General features: G+C 54.7%; 5 protein-coding genes across 5 annotated transcripts; all 5 read right to left on the minus strand.

The window, feature by feature from the left end:
- Nucleotides 1–5: 5 nt before the first annotated feature.
- Nucleotides 6–1,328, minus strand: WHR41_05977 (uncharacterized protein; the record flags this gene model as incomplete). Its single annotated transcript, XM_069374582.1, has 1 exon — nt 6–1,328. One exon carries the CDS (start codon nt 1,326–1,328, stop codon nt 6–8), a length of 1,323 nt encoding a protein of 440 aa, XP_069228800.1.
- Nucleotides 1,329–1,687: 359 nt separating this feature from the next.
- WHR41_05978 (uncharacterized protein) lies at nt 1,688–4,308 on the minus strand. Its single transcript, XM_069374583.1, has 4 exons — nt 3,677–4,308; nt 3,347–3,617; nt 2,950–3,292; nt 1,688–2,892 (listed from the first exon to the last, which is right to left on the minus strand). Exons 1-4 carry the CDS (start codon nt 3,889–3,891, stop codon nt 1,964–1,966), a joined length of 1,758 nt encoding a protein of 585 aa, XP_069228807.1. The 5' UTR covers nt 3,892–4,308; the 3' UTR covers nt 1,688–1,963.
- A 285-nt stretch (nt 4,309–4,593) lies between these two features.
- WHR41_05979 (uncharacterized protein) lies at nt 4,594–7,547 on the minus strand. The gene is made up of 3 exons (XM_069374584.1): nt 6,789–7,547; nt 5,814–6,736; nt 4,594–5,758 (listed from the first exon to the last, which is right to left on the minus strand). Exons 1-3 carry the CDS (start codon nt 7,435–7,437, stop codon nt 4,865–4,867), a joined length of 2,466 nt encoding a protein of 821 aa, XP_069228806.1. The 5' UTR covers nt 7,438–7,547; the 3' UTR covers nt 4,594–4,864.
- Nucleotides 7,548–7,909: 362 nt separating this feature from the next.
- WHR41_05980 (uncharacterized protein) lies at nt 7,910–9,826 on the minus strand. Its single transcript, XM_069374585.1, has 4 exons — nt 9,529–9,826; nt 8,499–9,438; nt 8,235–8,428; nt 7,910–8,172 (listed from the first exon to the last, which is right to left on the minus strand). Exons 2-4 carry the CDS (start codon nt 9,403–9,405, stop codon nt 8,152–8,154), a joined length of 1,122 nt encoding a protein of 373 aa, XP_069228705.1. The 5' UTR covers nt 9,406–9,438; nt 9,529–9,826; the 3' UTR covers nt 7,910–8,151.
- A 265-nt stretch (nt 9,827–10,091) lies between these two features.
- On the minus strand, nt 10,092–16,180 carry WHR41_05981 (uncharacterized protein). Its single transcript, XM_069374586.1, has 4 exons — nt 15,525–16,180; nt 15,254–15,464; nt 11,795–15,167; nt 10,092–11,738 (listed from the first exon to the last, which is right to left on the minus strand). The coding sequence occupies exons 1-4, from the start codon at nt 15,619–15,621 to the stop codon at nt 10,491–10,493; spliced, it is 4,929 nt and encodes a 1,642-aa protein (XP_069228706.1). The 5' UTR covers nt 15,622–16,180; the 3' UTR covers nt 10,092–10,490.
- Between the last annotated feature and the right edge of the window lie 115 nt (nt 16,181–16,295).

Here is a 16,295-nt window from a genome sequence, read left to right on the forward strand (position 1 = left end):
CTTGTTTAGCCACGGCTAACAGGAAGCTCTGATATCGACGTTCCTTTCCACGACTTCCTTCCTTCGACAACGTCCGAGACAAGAGTGTAGGCCCCTAAAGCTGGACAGTTGATCGCCTCGATCTTCATGTTGCTTACATCCAGCATGCCATAACCTTCTAGAGCTTTGGTAAGCTTTTCAGTCCCTTCCATTACCCTGACTACCATGACCTCTTCGGTCTCACGTGTTTCAGCGGCATTGCTGTAAATGAAGAGCTCCTTGCAAAGATTGGGCGCGAAACGCAAACGTAGGCAGAATGAACGCTGTGCCTCAAGCAGCTGAAGACAGAATCGATCTTCATCGTAGCCTCGCGCCGCAGTGATCCAGCCACCTGGCATGATCTTTTCATCTCCAAAGCGTCTTTGCGCTGCCCCAGGGTCTAGGCTGTTCACCAGCTTCACATCGCCGTCGGGACAAGGTGGACAGTGTGCGCCTATCAACAAATGCCTGGGTTTCCATTTTTGGATGCCCCCTTTTCTTGCAATGGTCGCAAACAGGAATACAGCTGCCCAATTCCCGGCTTGAACCGCTGATGAGCCGACTGTCAATGTGTCTATCTTTACACTCATGCCAAGCTGTTCAAGATCTCCTTCGCTTCTGTCTTTCGTCTGAGCATCCCAGTCTAGTTCGACGAGTGTCAGGCCTCCCTGAACGAAGTTCTCGTTTTCGACTGCCAGGAACATCGTTGCGTGCAAGATGGGGTGCTTGCTGACTTGGATAGGGTGCAAAGAGGCTGCTTGTGAGACGAAGCTGATCTCGGAAGTCTCAGTCCAGTCACCACTTTTCAGTACCTTGCAGACGACCTCTGAAGGCCTCTTAATGCTCCACGAGGGCTCAATCTCTTTGATCACGGCCTCAGGGCTGATACCCTCGCGCACGTAAACGGCGATGTGGTAGCCCATTGGCGGCGCTTTGCCGAACTCGCGATCATCGTCTTCTGCTGCTTCACCGCGATCTTCGCCACCTTCTGCCTCGTTCCTGACTGCTTCATCATACAATACGCCCTCTTTCGTCTCTTCCCAGTCCGTGTTAGAGATCTGCAGGTTTACAAGTGTAAGACCAGCATCAGCGGCCGGAATCCAGAGTAGGTCGGGCTTGCATTCCAGGTCGTCGTCATCGAGCGTTACGAGAACAACACCCTTCGTTCGCCATGCTGAATCGGCAATGACGATGAAGTAGACCGGGTCGTAATTCTGCTCACGGCCCAGATCAGTGTGGTAAGTCACGATATCTTCCAGGCGCTTATTGAGAAAACGATGACATGGCGCGCGAGAGACGACTCCTTCCATGTTTGCATCGTCTGCGCAAAGTTCCTCAAATGCTGCAAGGTCCTCGTCACTAGAGTCGCAGAGAGTGTACAGTGCAAACGGGGAAGTGCTGCATAGTTCCTGATGGTACTTGATGCCAGGCACCGATTCAGGCAGTGACAAGTCAATTGACGATGCCGTGACTGATTGATGGAGGAGTCTTTTTTGGTGCTGAGGTCCATCAACTTGTTCTTCCAGAAATTGAGCCACGGTGTTGAAGCTGACATGACTCTCATCTCCAATGAAGTGTTACGTCATGGCCCACGAAGGAGCCTCTAGACAGTAGTGATTTTGCTCCCGGTGCACGAAGGATGAAGCCCTTGCTCTCTGGTGCGACCAGATGTAGTGCGAAAGAATTTGAAAGACCTGCCTTCGGTCACGACATGATCTTACCATCTTGACTAGAATGAGCTCTACTGTTGATGGCATAAGGCGAACTTGGGCCTAAAGACAGTCCAACTGACACGCCTTTTGAGAGAATCTCGCAGACGAAGAATACCCAGGCCCACCGCCATTTACTCACTAGCACAAATCATTGCCCCTGGCTTGCATCACCTGTCGAATGCAATGGCAATGTGCAGCGCAAGCAGGCCCATCTCTTTCCACCCTGTAGCCTTTTAGAACAGCACGCCCTTAGTCTGTTCCCGATCGAGCTTCATGTCCCTCATGACAATCGCACAAACGATAGCGATGGCCATAATCGATGTACCAGCGATCAGCATATTGCGCTGGGCAACAGCATACGATACCTCGATCGCGTAACGCGCTGCCGAACCCTTTTCATAACTGAGCTGCTGCGTCAAATCTTCGTAGATGGTGTCCAAGTCGGGCAGAACGTCGGCTGGAAGATACTTCGCAAGTGCCTGCGGGAAACTGCTCTGCCAGACTGCGGAGCTGATTGACCCGCCGACGGCGGCACCGATGTTGCCGAAGACGTTAAGGAATGCTAGGGCACCGGCGGCGTTGTTGTGGTCGGAGGAAGCGAGGACGGCAACTTGCATTACGATGATGAGAGCGCCGCCGGAAAAGGCCATAAAGATCTGACACATGATTAGGTAGCCGATAGACTGGTCAGGCTTGCGAAAGTGGATCATCAAGCCGACGCCGAGGATATATAGCGGGAGAATCCAGTAGAGTAGCCAGCGGTACCGACATGTTTTGTGGATCATGTAGCCAATAGCGAAGAGCCAGACGCCAGAAACGACGTCAAAAATGTTGTTGACATATCCAGCCACGGCAATACTGACGCCGCAGTTGACTTGCAGGAAGGAGGTATAGTAGGAGGCCCAAGAATAGTAGGAGACGTCGTAGCAGACGTCGAGCAAACAGGCGGCTAGAACTGTACGTGAACGTACAAGATGCCAAGGCAGGAATGGCACACGCGCGAAATACCGCTCGTTGACAGCAAACAGGACGAGCAGTACGACACCGACGACCAGCATTGCGGTAAAACCGGCGCTACCCCAGCCTTTGGCGAACTCATCGTGTATGTTGAATGGTAGGAGGAAGACAACGAGGCCTGCAGTCAGAAGGAATGTCCCCAGGACTTGAGAAAGTTGTCAGCTACCAAACAGCACTCTTCCAGTCAAAGGAAGAGACTCACGATCAAATTCAACGACATAGTGCCAGAAACTTTGCATGGGCGTTCTTCCGCTGGGGACCTTCGGCGGGAGGAGACCCTTTTTCTTTGCCTGACTCTTGGCATGCAACAAGACAAACACCATAGGAATCGCAAAGGCAGGCAAGATGATAGCGAAGGCACCATAAGCCCAACGCCAATTTTTGGCATAGAACTTCTCAGCGACGTTTGGTCCTGCGTATGCGACGATGATGTTCGGAGATGAGGTGAAAGCATAAGCAAGACCACGATTGCGCAGGCTAGAGGTATCTAGAGTGATAACATCGATAGCAAAGGTCATGCCTGCGTAGCCAATGCTGTAGAAGACCTGAAAGAAGTTAATACGACTATCTCTCGGAGCTTTGACAACCGAAGGACTCACTGTAGCTGCGCAGTAGGTCCCAAGATCGTTGCAAGATGCCGTCAAAATTAGACCCAAAGTCGCAAGGGCCAGCATGAGAGCAAAACCAACCCAACGATCAAACAAATTGAGGATCTTGGCTAATGGCATGTAGGTAGCGGCACCCATGACGGAAGAGATGACATGGATCAGTGGGACCAAAGAATGAGATTCAAAGTCGCTCGTGATATACGGATCCAGGCTGCCGGAAATGGATTGTTGGAAGTAATTGATGAAATAAAGCAGGAACATCCTACGCAGGGATCAGCCGCTTGTGTGGTATAGTGGAGGTATTCTCTCGGGTACACTCACAGAGCGTAAGCAAGGCCAAGTGACTTCTTCGTCCATGACATTGTAAGCGCTTCGGCTTGCTTGACGCCCTCTTGCATTGGCTCTTCCGAGGCATCGTCGCTGTCCCTGTGCTTGACATTTTCTATTGGATCCTTTGCATCAGGGTGCGCCGGCTGGTTGTCCATCTTGTTGTCCAAATTATAGGAACCAGAAGCAGATGTCTGGGTTTGCGCCATCTTGTCGTTGACTGAGGCCCCGATCTACACGGTCGATGATGGTCTCGTGCGTTCTGGGAACAACGAGGACGCGATCGACCTGGGGGAGCCTGCACTCTAATAAACCTTTCGAGAGTATCCATCATGCTCCGAGAGGGCATGCACTAGCTTTCACAATGAACGAAGGAATAGCCTAGTGAGACTGTTGAACCAATAAATGCCAGGATCTGATAAGATGAGCGAGCGATCGTTAACCACCGAGAAGGAGGATTGACTTTGAACGGCTAGCCATTTCAGCAGCCCTAGTCCATTTTGCACACTGTGACGAGCCGCGTGAGCCGAGATCGGATGTCAGCGTCGTACGAGCGACTGGGCCGCCAAAGAGGCCCACATCCTCCTTCACGCGCCATGTTCCCAGTGTTCTGTGAGGCTCCCTCAGGGGCGTGTCTCTCATGAACCGACACGGGCCAAAGACGATTTAGCCAGATCTTCCGAATCAACTTGTAAGGCCACCCCGATACGAAAATTGGCAAGCACGACGCTGTAAAGGCTGTCGAGCTGATGTTACATAGGGCTGAGCTGGGCGCCGGTTGAAGAATTATCAGATTGCTTTCTTCCGAAGCTTGGACCGTTTAAGCTTTGGGCTCCGAAAACGTCTCGCTTCGATCTGATAATAAATTGCTCGCTCCAGACCGAGGTCTCGCCTTGCGCTACGCGCCCTGCTGTGACTCCGGCATGTTTCGGGGAGCTCATCCAATGTCGCGAATCAGATAGCACGCAGTCACGGAATCGCGCGGATTGCGGATCTCACCTAGCCTGAATGATGTGGCGTTCGTATTCAGGAAACCTAACTTCTCATGCCTCTTAGTTTGGCGGGCTTAGACCAGACGAAGCGTTCCTGTCATCGGCCAATGCAGCTGTCAAGTACAAACTAAGGCTACAGGACCTCCCGGCTGGCTTCATGTTCCATCTCTTGCAGAACATAGGTCCATCTCTATGAAGTAGAGTTGGCGCCTGGGGACAACGGGATTTGTTGTGACATGGCTTCCTGAGAGGGTGCTCTACGACTCACAGGCTGATCCATGACCCGATAAACCCTGTCACCATCACGCACAAGATGGTACGGCCGACGTTTCTGAGGTGGTGCATACCCAGGATAACAGCGATAGTTGCGAACGCCGTTGAGAGGCGTGGCAGCGCCGAAGCCCAGAACACCAATATCACCGTCGCCGCCCGTGGCGTCTCCGAGCACTCCAGACATCTCGTCTAGCGCTGCGATCTTGTTCGTGTCAAGCGAAATGTCAAGAGGAATTTGCTCATGCATGGCGGCACCAATGCGCATCATGGCGAAGGAATCCAAAGTCTGCGTCCATCGAGGCGTCTCGTAGCTGTACAGGGCTAGCGCTGTCAGGGATATAAGATACATTCCCAGAAGCACTGAGATGACGATCGTGCCTGCGAGAGAGATTGTCGGTACACTGGTATCGGCGCCCATGTCATAGAATACTTTCGATGTCGGGTTGGCGTTGCTTGTAGTCAGCCAGGCCTCAGTTGCAAGGAAGACTGCAGACCTGAAAGCGTTTGTCCTGCGCTCTACAGTCTCCGGAGTCGAGTCGTACCAGAAGTCATCAATATATCTGGCGATCTCGAAGTCGAGGTCCCTCATGGTGAGAAGGTTGTCCTGGATACATTCGCTACTTGTGTCAGCTTCAGGATTGCTAAAAAGCCGGATCAGCGGCGCCTGTTCAGTACAAGCATTGGCATAGTCCGGCCAAGATCCTGTCTTCGGGTCTTCCGTGGCATTCGTTAAAAACGTTTCTGGATCGGTCAACCGGGCCGAAAGGAAAGAGCCGTGTCCAAATAAGGCCATCGCGACGATCAAAAGAGGCTAATAACATGCATCAGCCTGTGGCGAACCTAATTGAATGAGATAAGAAACTTACGCCTTTGTTCACGACTGTGCTAAGGGACTTTGAGCCCTCAGTCTCCAGATTTGCGTCCACGTCTACGGATCTCGCAGCAATATTCTGTCTCGGCCATCCCTGAGCTTCGCAATCACTCCCACACAAATCAAATGGACTCTCTTCGATGATGGGGCCAGCTTTCTCCCCGTTCATGTAGTTGGGAAGCTCGAAGTATCCTGCAGTAGTGTTTGACGTGATCTTGACTATTCCACCACTTGCCAGAGATCTCGTGCGATCTCGAATCCATTCGTAACCCATGACCGAGATGTTCAAATACAGCACTTCTGTAAAATCCTGTCTAAGGCGCGTACTCTTCCAGGGTGAGACACTCTCGTCAGCAGGCATGCAAGCTTGCACGCTCCAATTCTTAGGAGCCCCGTCTAGCAAGTTCCAATACTCCTCTGGTGGCCAGGTCGAGTTGGCGTAGTGTGCGAAGAAAGAACGAGGCATCTTGTCGCAGCCGGTAGGCATCGCCTCATCAGGAATGATCTCCCACGCTACTGATGAATTGAATCGGGGAATGTACTGCCTGATCAATCCGGTGCTGTAGCCAACAGGTAGCTGAGTCAGATACGGATCGATCAATTCTGAAAAGTTGCCTAAGTTGGATGCTCCCTGGCTGCAGGGTACTCCGGAGTCGTCCGTATCGTTGGAACTCTTGCAAGCATGAGAACCGTGCCATAATCGAGGCTGAGGGTCGTCATTGGAGGTCGACGAAAAAGCGCTCCGCGCTTCCGTTACGGCAAGATTGTTGTCCTTTATCGTATCGTCGTTGCCATAGAAATCACCTTGGGTGAATTGATCAGGTATGTCCAGTACGTAGTCCAGGAACGAGACCTCGACCGGGGTTTTAATTGTCCTTTGCGATACAAAGATGGCCTGCAGAGGCGTGATTACCGCTCCTTACACTTCGTCAGTCCCTCGCACGGTCTTGAACAGTTGAGACCGACTCACCAAACGTAGTCAGTAGGAGTGCAGCTACCAAGAATGAAGAACTAAGCTTCGCCCCTTTGCCAATCAATAATTTGCCAATAGTCGTTGGATCGCTCCAACCTTTGTCGGCAAGTGTCATCAATTGGCGCATAGACAGGTTCTGTCGCTTAGTGTTTGATTGGGCAAAGACGACTGCAGCCGCAGAACACACAGCAGAGGTTAAAGGAATGGTAACAAGGCCAACAATAGATTGCATGGCCCGCGCAATCGTATAGACCCTTTCGCTCTGGACATATTTGCTGTGGAGAGTCTCCGCCCGGTAGCCAGCATGGCGCCCAGGCTCACGGTAGTCAAATGTGTATTGACCGACGGTAAGCGGATGCGAGGTCATAAGACAAATCAGAATCCATGAGGCTCCTGCAAAACTTCCGTAGATAAGCACCAGCCATGTGATATAGCTGGATCTTTTGAGCTTTGTACTTGGACAGCATTCTCCAATGGTAGCTTCTGCCGCCAGCGGTTTGCCTTCCTCGTTGTGCGAAAGCGGTTCACGAACATGCGACCGATCCTCGCGTGATAGTAGAGAGTTTTGCCCTTCGTCGCTCCGATTCGTGCGATCCAGTATCTCAGGAGACGATGGTCTGCTTGTATCGTTCTGTATGATCTCCATTGAATGCGTGAAATCGAATGCGACCCGTGGTAGACAATCACAATCCCGGTGAGGAATGCTGCGAGGCCCGGCGGCGTCACATTATACTTAACCTCAGACCGTCCGAATGGGCATCGTCGAGGATTTGCCAAGACGCTGCGCCGCGCTCTGCGGAGGCGCAATGGTGCAAGGCGCATACCATACAGTAGCTTGACCGGTCTAGTGGCTGGCTCTAAGCGCGCTGAAACCGGACTGAAGATCCTTCGTGCGTTCACAGCTGGAACCCTCCGCGGAGAGAGAGTTGTTACGAAGGCATATTCTTGACACTATGTGTTGATAGTCAGATTCTTCCTAATTAGATAGAGAGCTTTGCTTGGGCGCGGAGAGAGGTGGTGTAGGTGTCGATGAAGGCCAAGTGGGCGCTGGCGCTCGGACCCTTCATGCACAACAACAAGCCGCTCTTGGGTGGACCCAGAGCCTTCAGAAAGACCGATTGGTATATGACATCCATTCGATACACATATAGCAATAACCCCCTAAAACGAGGCTCCCTGCGGCTGCTCAGATCTGTCTAATTTTATACCCGTCCATTGCCCTTCAGATACAGTATGCTTGCTCCCCCGTCAGCAGAAAGAACGCCGCACAACGCCGCCCGTCAAATGCAAAACCCTCGCGATTGCGACTTGCGACTGCGATAAAGAGAAGTTATTCAAATGACATTGAAGGCGATATCTATCACTCGTTGTAGTGGTACACCTGTTGTTGGATACACGTTAGCGATCTGCAGCACTCAAAGAGTAGGGATTGCCTTAACTTACGTAGTAGTTCGGCAAGCCGTAAGACTTCCAGCCCAGACGGCGAGCCATCTTGGCGAAACCCTCGGTCTCGATGAGGTGGTAGAAAGCAAAAGGCGGGAACATGGCGCCGTCGCGGTGGACGTCTGCCTTGACGAGCAGGGCGGTGCCGCCGACGCCGTCGAGGTCGATCACGTGGCGCTGGTTGCCATTGACATCTGCGAGAAAGCGTTAGTGGTGGTCTGAGAGAGGGCTGAATTTTTTTGGGCAAGGGAGTGGAAACCATACCACCCAAGTAAGCCATCAGCGTCCTGTACGTGGCCATCTCCGCGTATCCCTCAAGCAAGATATCATCCGGGCCCATCTTCTCCGCAAGTCCCTGTGCGGTGGGTGAGTCCTGCCAGCTGTTGAAGTCGTAGGGGCGGATGTCCATCATGTTCTTGTCCTTGTTGTAGTAGCGCTGGAAGCAGTTTGGTACAATAATCTCCTTGTCGTGGCTGGCGAGGTCCTGGATGAGGGAGGGCGGGGTCTCGACGATGTCGCTGTCGAGCCACAGAACCCAGGATGTGGTGGGACCGAGGGTGGTGAAGAGCAGAGAGTTGCGAGCGCGGCTCATGGCGGCGCGGCGCTCCTTCTGGTGGCTGAGGGCATGGCGCTCGGATTCAGTCTGCGCGACTGGCGGCTCGTCGTCCTGGCGCTCGATGGTGATGGAGGCGAAGCGGTTCTTATTCGTGGGCGATTGGGTCTTCTGGATGCGCTCTTGCAGCAGCCGCGTGGCTTCATTGCCTTCTTTGCCCTTGGGAATAATGAAACCCAGCGAGATCAAGTCGTGAGGGTAGCTCAGCTTGACCAGGTTGTCCCAGTACTCTTGATAGAAGCGGGCAAGGGGTGTGAGAATAAGCACGCTCTCGCGGTTGCCGATGGGGTCGGGAGTGGTGGTCACGTTGTTCATGTGGTAGTGCACCACGGGCGGAGGGGCGGGGATCTCGTTCGGGTCCTGCTTCCTGAAAGGAAGCGAGGGCGGCGATAGAGGGTTCGATGCGGCATCCTTGCTCTTGAGCAGTTGTCGTGGCGAAGCCGGTAGAGATGTGAGGTCGCTGCTACCGAAGAAGAAATACAGGAACATTAAGCACAAGGAGCCAGCGAGTACGTAGGTGATGGCATTGTTGCGGCGGAGGCTGCGGGAGACAGCCATGGTGGTGGAGGAGGGGGGAGGATGTCGCGTGTGCTGCAGCTGGGCGTCAGACTTGTTGGTGGAATGCCATTCGCGCGTATAGAGCAGTTGGTCGCGTGTCGCAGGGCAAGTGGGTGTGCATACCTACGATGACAGGTCCGGGTTCGCGCGCAGTACGGGTCGCGGAGGGATGCTGAGCATGCAAGCTCGCAGGGAGGGCGTGGGCTTGCGGGAGCGTTTGCTACCTCGTCGACATAACCAGATGCGACGACGGCTGCAAAGTCGGTATGTTGGAGTGCGGTGGCAGCGTAGGCAAATAATGTTTGGGCGGTTACGTCTCCCTCCCTGCCGCAGTAGGACAGTCGCGCGCACGGCCACTCCGAAAGCGTTGCCCGCCAAATCTGACACGAAGTCCAATCCAATCCCGCCCTCTCTCCACCCTCCTCCTGGGATCACTTGAGTTTCAGATTGCGGGTTCAGCCGATAGGGCTGAGCTGACATGAGGATGTGGCTGCCTCTGCGTGCAAAAATAGACTTGCCTATGCGTTCAATCGTCCAGGATACTCTCGCCGTCTTCTACCGTTCGCACTGACATGACCAAGCGTTTTGGGTATCCCCTGAGTTTCGAACACATCGACTGTCTCCAAACCGTCCACAAAGATCACCATTCCACAAACCTGACTAATCACATAGAGACCAAACCAAAGTATCAGAAAACGAGGCTCTCGCCCGTCGAATTATAGAATAGAGCTATATACCCTCATCCTCGTCCAAACCTCATCAGTCCTCCATCAGGGTCATTCATTGCTCGCAACCCTTCCAAGGAAGAAAAAAAGCATCGTTGCTGTCGTCCCCACATGTCTCTTTACCCTCTCCGTCTCCCGGACCATAAATACACCCAGCATATGGCATAAACCGCTAGAACCATCCCTGGTAGCACTTCTACCTCACTGGGTAGTAGGCAGGGATGAGAAAAGAATCGAAATAAAACGCAAGCCACCAAACCAGCAGCTCCTGACATAGTCGCGTCGGCCGCCCTGCAGCAGGACTGCTTGTGTATTGCATGCAGAAGTCCAAAACGGTGAAGAAGAAAAGCGCCGACGAGATCACGACCTCCACCTAGCACTGCCGAGACCCGACGTCGCGCCGCCAGTGTTTGTGCCATTGACGTTCGCCATGCTCTCCCTAGCCGCCATCGCCGCTAGTCCTTGCGTGCCGCTGACTTGCCTCGAGGATGCAGCGGGAGACTGCTGCATAGTGGGCAGCGCGCTGAGATTTGTCTGCGAACCGAGCACTAACCCGTTGCTCGCGCGCTTGCTACCCGCGACCGCAGCGGCGTTGTTCGCGGAGGTGACGCTGGCCTGCCTGCGGCCGGCGATGGGCTTCGAGGGGCTAGATGCGAGAGGCGGGTTGTTGCGGACGGCGGTCTGGGGCGTGGAACGCGTGACGGCAGGCTGTTGTGCTTGCTGCATTTGCTGCTGCGCAAAAGCATTACCCTGGTTCGCTGAACGCTTGACTGGCGAAGGCACGCTGGCTGTGGAAGTGGAGCCGGTCGCGGTGGATCGGATGCGAGCTGCGCGGCGGGCTTCATCTGGGATGCCTGGGCGCTGGTTCAAGGGCGTGTTTGTGATGAACGGGTGGTTGACGGCGTCGTTAGGCTTGAGGCGGCGGTCGGGATCCCACCTCAGGCAGCGAGCGATGAAGTCGATGAACGCCTCGTCGTCCGTCTTCAAGGCTTGCTGCAACGTCTTACTACTCGGACGTCGTCTCCTGCCCTTGCTGCTGACCGTAACTCTGGGCTTCCCGACTGAATCGAAGAAGAGCTTCTTACGGGTGCACTTCTCGACCAAGTGCTTGTCTGGTGGGCCGAAGATCTCCATGATGCACGCCAGCTGCTCCTGTTCGTTCTCCCCGGGGAAGATAGGGTATCCAGTCCACAGCTCCGCAAGAATACAGCCGAAGGACCACATGTCAATTCCCAAGCCATAGCTGCTACCCAGAATGACTTCAGGACTGCGGTAGAAGCGAGATTGGATGTAGGTGTACACCTTCTCCTCTTCACGGCAAGAGCTGCCGAAGTCGATGACTCGGACGTCAGCCTTGCGGGCTTCGCAAAGCAGGATGTTCTCAGGCTTGAGATCGCAGTGAATGATACGCTTCTGCTGCAAGAGTATCAGGCAAGCAATCATCTGCCTGGAGAAGCGGCGGATGAGCGGCAGGGAAAAGCCTTGGAAATTGTGCGCTCTGATAAACTCGTAGAGGTTGATCGAAAGGCAAGGCGTCACGATGCACAGATGCGAGCGGAAGTAGAACGAGGACGTGATGGACAGAGTCGCATAGGACTCGTCAGGGTCCTGTAGTTTATTGTTAGCAAAGACACGTCATCGGAACCATGGAGCATCAGACTTACCCAGTCACGCAAACGTCCAAGAATGCCCACTTCTACGAGCGCCTGTTGGTGGAATCGCTTCTTGTTGCGGATGATCTTGACAGCGACGATGCCACCCTCTTTGTGGTCTACGCAACGCACGACTTGACCGAAAGAACCCTTGCCAAGCACGTCGACGACCTCATACCGGTAGGCAAGGTGATCGCCAAACACGATGTTATAGTCTCCCCGTTCGTCGTCGTATCCGTAATTGCCAGATTTGTCTTTATCGCTGCCAGAAAGTGACGAAACGGAGCCGATAACTTTGCGAGCGTTCTTCGTGCCGGTGAAGTACACACCTTCCTTGTCGTAGTCCATGACCTCGCCGCGCTCGAAGATGTTCAGTGAACAGTTGCGATCGTGCAAGACCTGTTCAGGGCTCATAGCGTTACGCGGAAGAGCCCGCTTCTTTAGCTCCTCAGACTCACGAGCAGCCTGGTCCACGTCGCGTCGCTTCTGACTGAGTCGGCGCATCTCATCGTCTGCGGCAAAGTCATCCTTATCCTTGATGATAGCAGAAATGGTAGTCGAAGATGCGGCAGGTTTGGGTTTCGCAATACCGTTCGTTTGAACCCTGGGCGCAGTAGAGCGATTGCTAAAGCTGAAGTTGCCCCAGCTGCTCGCCCTGTTCGAAACTGGCTGCGGCTGTTCGGAATGTAGGCTTCTGGTCTTCGGCGGTGGCGCAGGTGGTTTTTGTTCTTGCTCGCTGCCAGAGCCTGAGGCGCCGTTGGCGAGATTGACGCCAGCATTTGACTTTTTGCGAGTTGACTCTCCGCTCGGCCGGGCACTACTCGGCAAGGATGGAAGGTCGCCGCTCCATGTCGCGCTGGCAGGCAGTTTAGGTGGTGGCATTGCGCCAGGCTTTGGTATGGCCCGAATCGTAGCCTTCGGCTTTTCTGCAGGTGCCTCTTGAGGGCTGGACTTGTTCTCAACATTGTTCGTACCTTTGCTGGAAGTTCTCCGCCAGCCCAGGCTCAACTTGCGCCGCAGCCCGCCGCTCTCTTTCTTCACTTCAAGAGGCGGAGGGGGAGTCTGATCTGTGATTGGACTGTCGCCGGAGCCTGGTGTCTCATTCGCCGTTTTGTAGGTCGTCACAGTCCCACTGGTGACCGGGCGTGGGCCTTGCGGCTTATCAGGCTGCGTGCGCTGGTCGTATGTGGCTAGGGTGAAAGGCTGAGCCTCCGCCTTGTACTCGCCACTTGGACGACCACGTAGTCGCAAGAATTCGTTCGAGTGCTTCGGAAGGGAGCCAGAGGCGAATGGCGTGATTGCCGACCTTTGCTGTTGCTGCTTCGCGGGTCCAATGTCGATTCCTGCACTCAAAGGCTCCGGGTCGCTGTCATCGAAGAAGCGAGATACAGATTCGTCATATCCCATCAAATCTCTCAAGGCGTGTTGCGACGACGCACTACGGAGCTGCTTCTGCGCTGCCTCTTTCTCTTTCTCTTGTCGTCGGAAGAATGTCGCTTTGCTAGCAGTCATCGGCGTTGAAGGCGTTTTCGGCGGCGCACGTTTTGGCTCAGGGGTCTGTGCTGCGGTATATTGGTCACGCTTCTCGACCTCTTGAGTGGGCATGGGTCGGTTGGGATCACGGCTGGCCATAGAGGCGCTCAGTGGGAGCAAGTTCAAGGGCGGCAACCGCAAAGGCTGCAAGGTGTTATTCTTGCGTCCCGTGGGCTCAATTTGCGGTTTAGGCTTGGCTGCCCGAGTCGTGGAGTGTGCAGTCGGGCTTCCCACGGTCTGATTGCGCTTGTGTGTGGCTCTCCGAGGCGTTTCGAGAGCTGGCGCTTCAAAACTTGAACGAGAAACGTGTCCAGCATCCGCAGGTGGTGGCATCAGCGTGCTATTCCCTTCGAGGGTATTGCTCGCGTGCTCGCCGAATGTGGTAGTACTGCTCTTGCGGCTGTTTGAGAAGAAAGAGTGCTCATACTCCTTGGGACTTTCGTAGTTCTTGGGTATTGCAGGAACCGGTGGAATGACTTCAGAGTCTTCGCCATATTGAGCCGAGCTTGAGTGCACGTTTCTGTTCTTCAACTGCGGCAACCTTGAAGCTGAAGTGTTGGCATGTGACATCAAAGACTGATAGCTAGACTTGTTGCTCAAGGTGTGATCGCCGACTTTGTTTGCAGCTTTGGCCTCTGGCGATGCGCGTGCCGAGGTTGGAGTGGTACTGTGGCTGTTGCTTGCTTTTCGAGGGATCAGACTCGGAGATTGCTGGGCAAATCGAGGAAGGTCGGGAAGTCGAGCGGGCATAATCGGATCATCATCGTGAGGCGTTGGCGGAGGTCTCTGTGTGTTTGTTGGCATAGGCGGTGCGTTGGCGGTTGAAAGTCGCTTGAGTCTTCGTGCATCCGTAGGACTGACGGTCCTGGCTCCCAAGCCGCTCATGCGACCAGAAGCAATCGATTGACGCTTGTTCCCTGATGACGATGTTGGTGTCGTTGCACGATTGACAGTGACCTTCGCAGGTGACCTCCCTCCCACTGCGATTGAATCAATCTCTCTGGTCGTAGGCTGTACGCTCCTAACCTTTGCCTGCCGTGACTGCGTGGTCGCGGTAAGTGTTGACACACGTGGAAGCTCCGCTCCGGCTGACGCAGATGGCTGGACGGTTATGCGCTTCCCTTTCCCAATGCTGGCGCTCCGTGTCACCGTTGGCTTGGACGACTCTGGTGGTACGGGTGGCCCCGCCTGTGGCACGGGCTTCCTGTCGATGAAGCTGCTGAACAATCCTGGACCAATAGATTTCCTCGGGGCTTTTGTAGGATTCGCCGGAGCGGGCTGGCCAAGGGTAGATGAGCTTTGTGGCACTGTCGATTGCCTCCTTGTCCGCAAAGATACAGTAGCCTGAGGTGGTGCTGGGGTTTCCTTGTTGTTGACCTGGCCAGCTGTCACCCTTGGTGGCACCGCAGAGCCGTACGTCTCTTTGTAACTCGCACTCCTTCCAAGGCCCACTGTACTCCTTTCACTCTGCTGTTCGTGCGGGCGGCCAGTCGATGGTCGAGCATCTGCGAAGCCAGCGCTCCTAGCTGCCATTCCGCTGCTCTTTTTCTCATGTGGAAGTACACGCCCTCCACCAATCGCTGGAAATTCGCTCAGTAGAGATGAAGAGCCGTCGAAGTTGGCGAGTCGGGATTGGAAGTCGTCAAAGTTGACTGGCGGAATGAAATCAAAGTCTGTGCGCGTTCGTGCGGCAGGCGCAGTCGGCGAACCGGAGCTGGCATTGGCGGCAGTGCTCCTGAAAGGAGCTCGGCCGGGCTCCTTTGGCTTTTCGAAGATGGAGGTTGAGGGTGGGAGGGAGCGATTTGAGGACGCATCACTGGCGGCAGGAGCGTCGGGGTTGGAGTTACCATACCTATTGTACTCGTAAGCTTTCCGTTCTTGCTTCACCCTCACTATCAAGATATCTGCTGATCTCATGTTTGGCGTGTGCGTGCATACCTCTTCCCAGGGCTGCCAGGAAACTCTCGTGGTCCACTGGGCACCCTCATACCCTCTCTTTGATTTACGCTCCTTCTGCGAGCGCTTTCGCTTGGCCGCCGCTCACCGAGCCTGCGGGTGGCAGATGCAGGTACCGAAGGCTTCCGGAAGTGCTCGTTGCTATCGGGGTTGTTCGCGGTCCGCTGGAACTTGCGGCGCGTTAGGGACTCGGCTGTCTCTGATGTTAGTGCGCCAATCATTTGGTTCGCCAGGTCCGAGGCGTGAGGCTTACACTCCGGCCCAGAGTCTTCAGCGGTGGGGGCATTGGGCTCGCGGTCGAGGTATGTTTGGGCGCGCACGCGGGGTTGATAGCGAGCTGCTACGTCCATGGTGGCCTGGTGCTAAGCCACCGCATTCGGCACGCCGCGACAGGTCAATAGAGAGGGTCGGAGTTGAAGAATACAGGTCCAGGCGTGCACGTGTCGGGCAGGGTGAAACAACCGTAAGCGATCCCCTCCTCCGAAGTCACGCAAAGTAAGAAGAGACCCTAGCGATTAGATGTCGGCGGAGTGTTGGGCCGTTCAAGTTGCCATGGCTGAAGACAGCGGTGCCGCGGGCGATCCACCAGGGACTGGGCGTGAGGGCAGAGAGGGAATCTTCACGGCGGCGTAGATGGTTCAGGCCGTAGTGCCGTGCGATGGGCGGAGGTGAGGGTGTCTCCTGGTCCGGCAAACAGTAAACGTCCCGCGCACGTCCTCGATCGTGGTGTAGCGTGGTGTAGTCTGGCAAGCACGGGCAAGCAGTAGTCCCTTCTTGGCCCGCGCTCCTTCAAGCCAGCAAGTCAGCGCCCGAGCCCTTCGATCTTCAGTCAATTCTTAATCAGCCCTGCGCTCGTATTAATCAAAGTGCCCCTCCGCGCTTCTGTGCTTTGTCGTGTCACCCACAGCAGGGTATACGAATGATAGCTAACACAGCCAGCTCGAGCACGACACAGGGCAGATCACATGAGCGCCCGATCTGCCCTCCCACCGGACAGTACACCGCGGGCCGCACATCCTCCGGC

The sequence above is a fragment of the Cladosporium halotolerans genome (genome assembly GCF_011745625.1).
Source record: "Cladosporium halotolerans strain TM138-S3 chromosome Unknown Sca18, whole genome shotgun sequence".
In the NCBI taxonomy this organism is placed as follows: domain Eukaryota; kingdom Fungi; phylum Ascomycota; class Dothideomycetes; order Cladosporiales; family Cladosporiaceae; genus Cladosporium; species Cladosporium halotolerans.

Coding starts and splice junctions, on each gene's coding strand:
- WHR41_05978 (XM_069374583.1), bottom strand. CDS start 3,891: ATGGCGCAAACCCAGACATCTGCTTCTGGTTCCTATAATTTGGACAAC. Junction 3,618..3,676: donor CTTGGCCTTGCTTACGCTCT/GTGAGTGTACCC, acceptor ATCCCTGCGTAG/GATGTTCCTGCTTTATTTCA. Junction 3,293..3,346: donor GGACCTACTGCGCAGCTACA/GTGAGTCCTTCG, acceptor AACTTCTTTCAG/GTCTTCTACAGCATTGGCTA.
- WHR41_05979 (XM_069374584.1), bottom strand. CDS start 7,437: ATGGAGATCATACAGAACGATACAAGCAGACCATCGTCTCCTGAGATA. Junction 6,737..6,788: donor ACTCCTACTGACTACGTTTG/GTGAGTCGGTCT, acceptor ACGAAGTGTAAG/GAGCGGTAATCACGCCTCTG. Junction 5,759..5,813: donor GCACAGTCGTGAACAAAGGC/GTAAGTTTCTTA, acceptor GCATGTTATTAG/CCTCTTTTGATCGTCGCGAT.
- WHR41_05980 (XM_069374585.1), bottom strand. CDS start 9,405: ATGGCTGTCTCCCGCAGCCTCCGCCGCAACAATGCCATCACCTACGTA. Junction 8,429..8,498: donor GCTGATGGCTTACTTGGGTG/GTATGGTTTCCA, acceptor GCTTTCTCGCAG/ATGTCAATGGCAACCAGCGC. Junction 8,173..8,234: donor ACGGCTTGCCGAACTACTAC/GTAAGTTAAGGC, acceptor ATCCAACAACAG/GTGTACCACTACAACGAGTG.
- WHR41_05981 (XM_069374586.1), bottom strand. CDS start 15,621: ATGGACGTAGCAGCTCGCTATCAACCCCGCGTGCGCGCCCAAACATAC. Junction 15,465..15,524: donor TGAAGACTCTGGGCCGGAGT/GTAAGCCTCACG, acceptor CATCAGAGACAG/CCGAGTCCCTAACGCGCCGC. Junction 11,739..11,794: donor TTGGACGTTTGCGTGACTGG/GTAAGTCTGATG, acceptor AATAAACTACAG/GACCCTGACGAGTCCTATGC.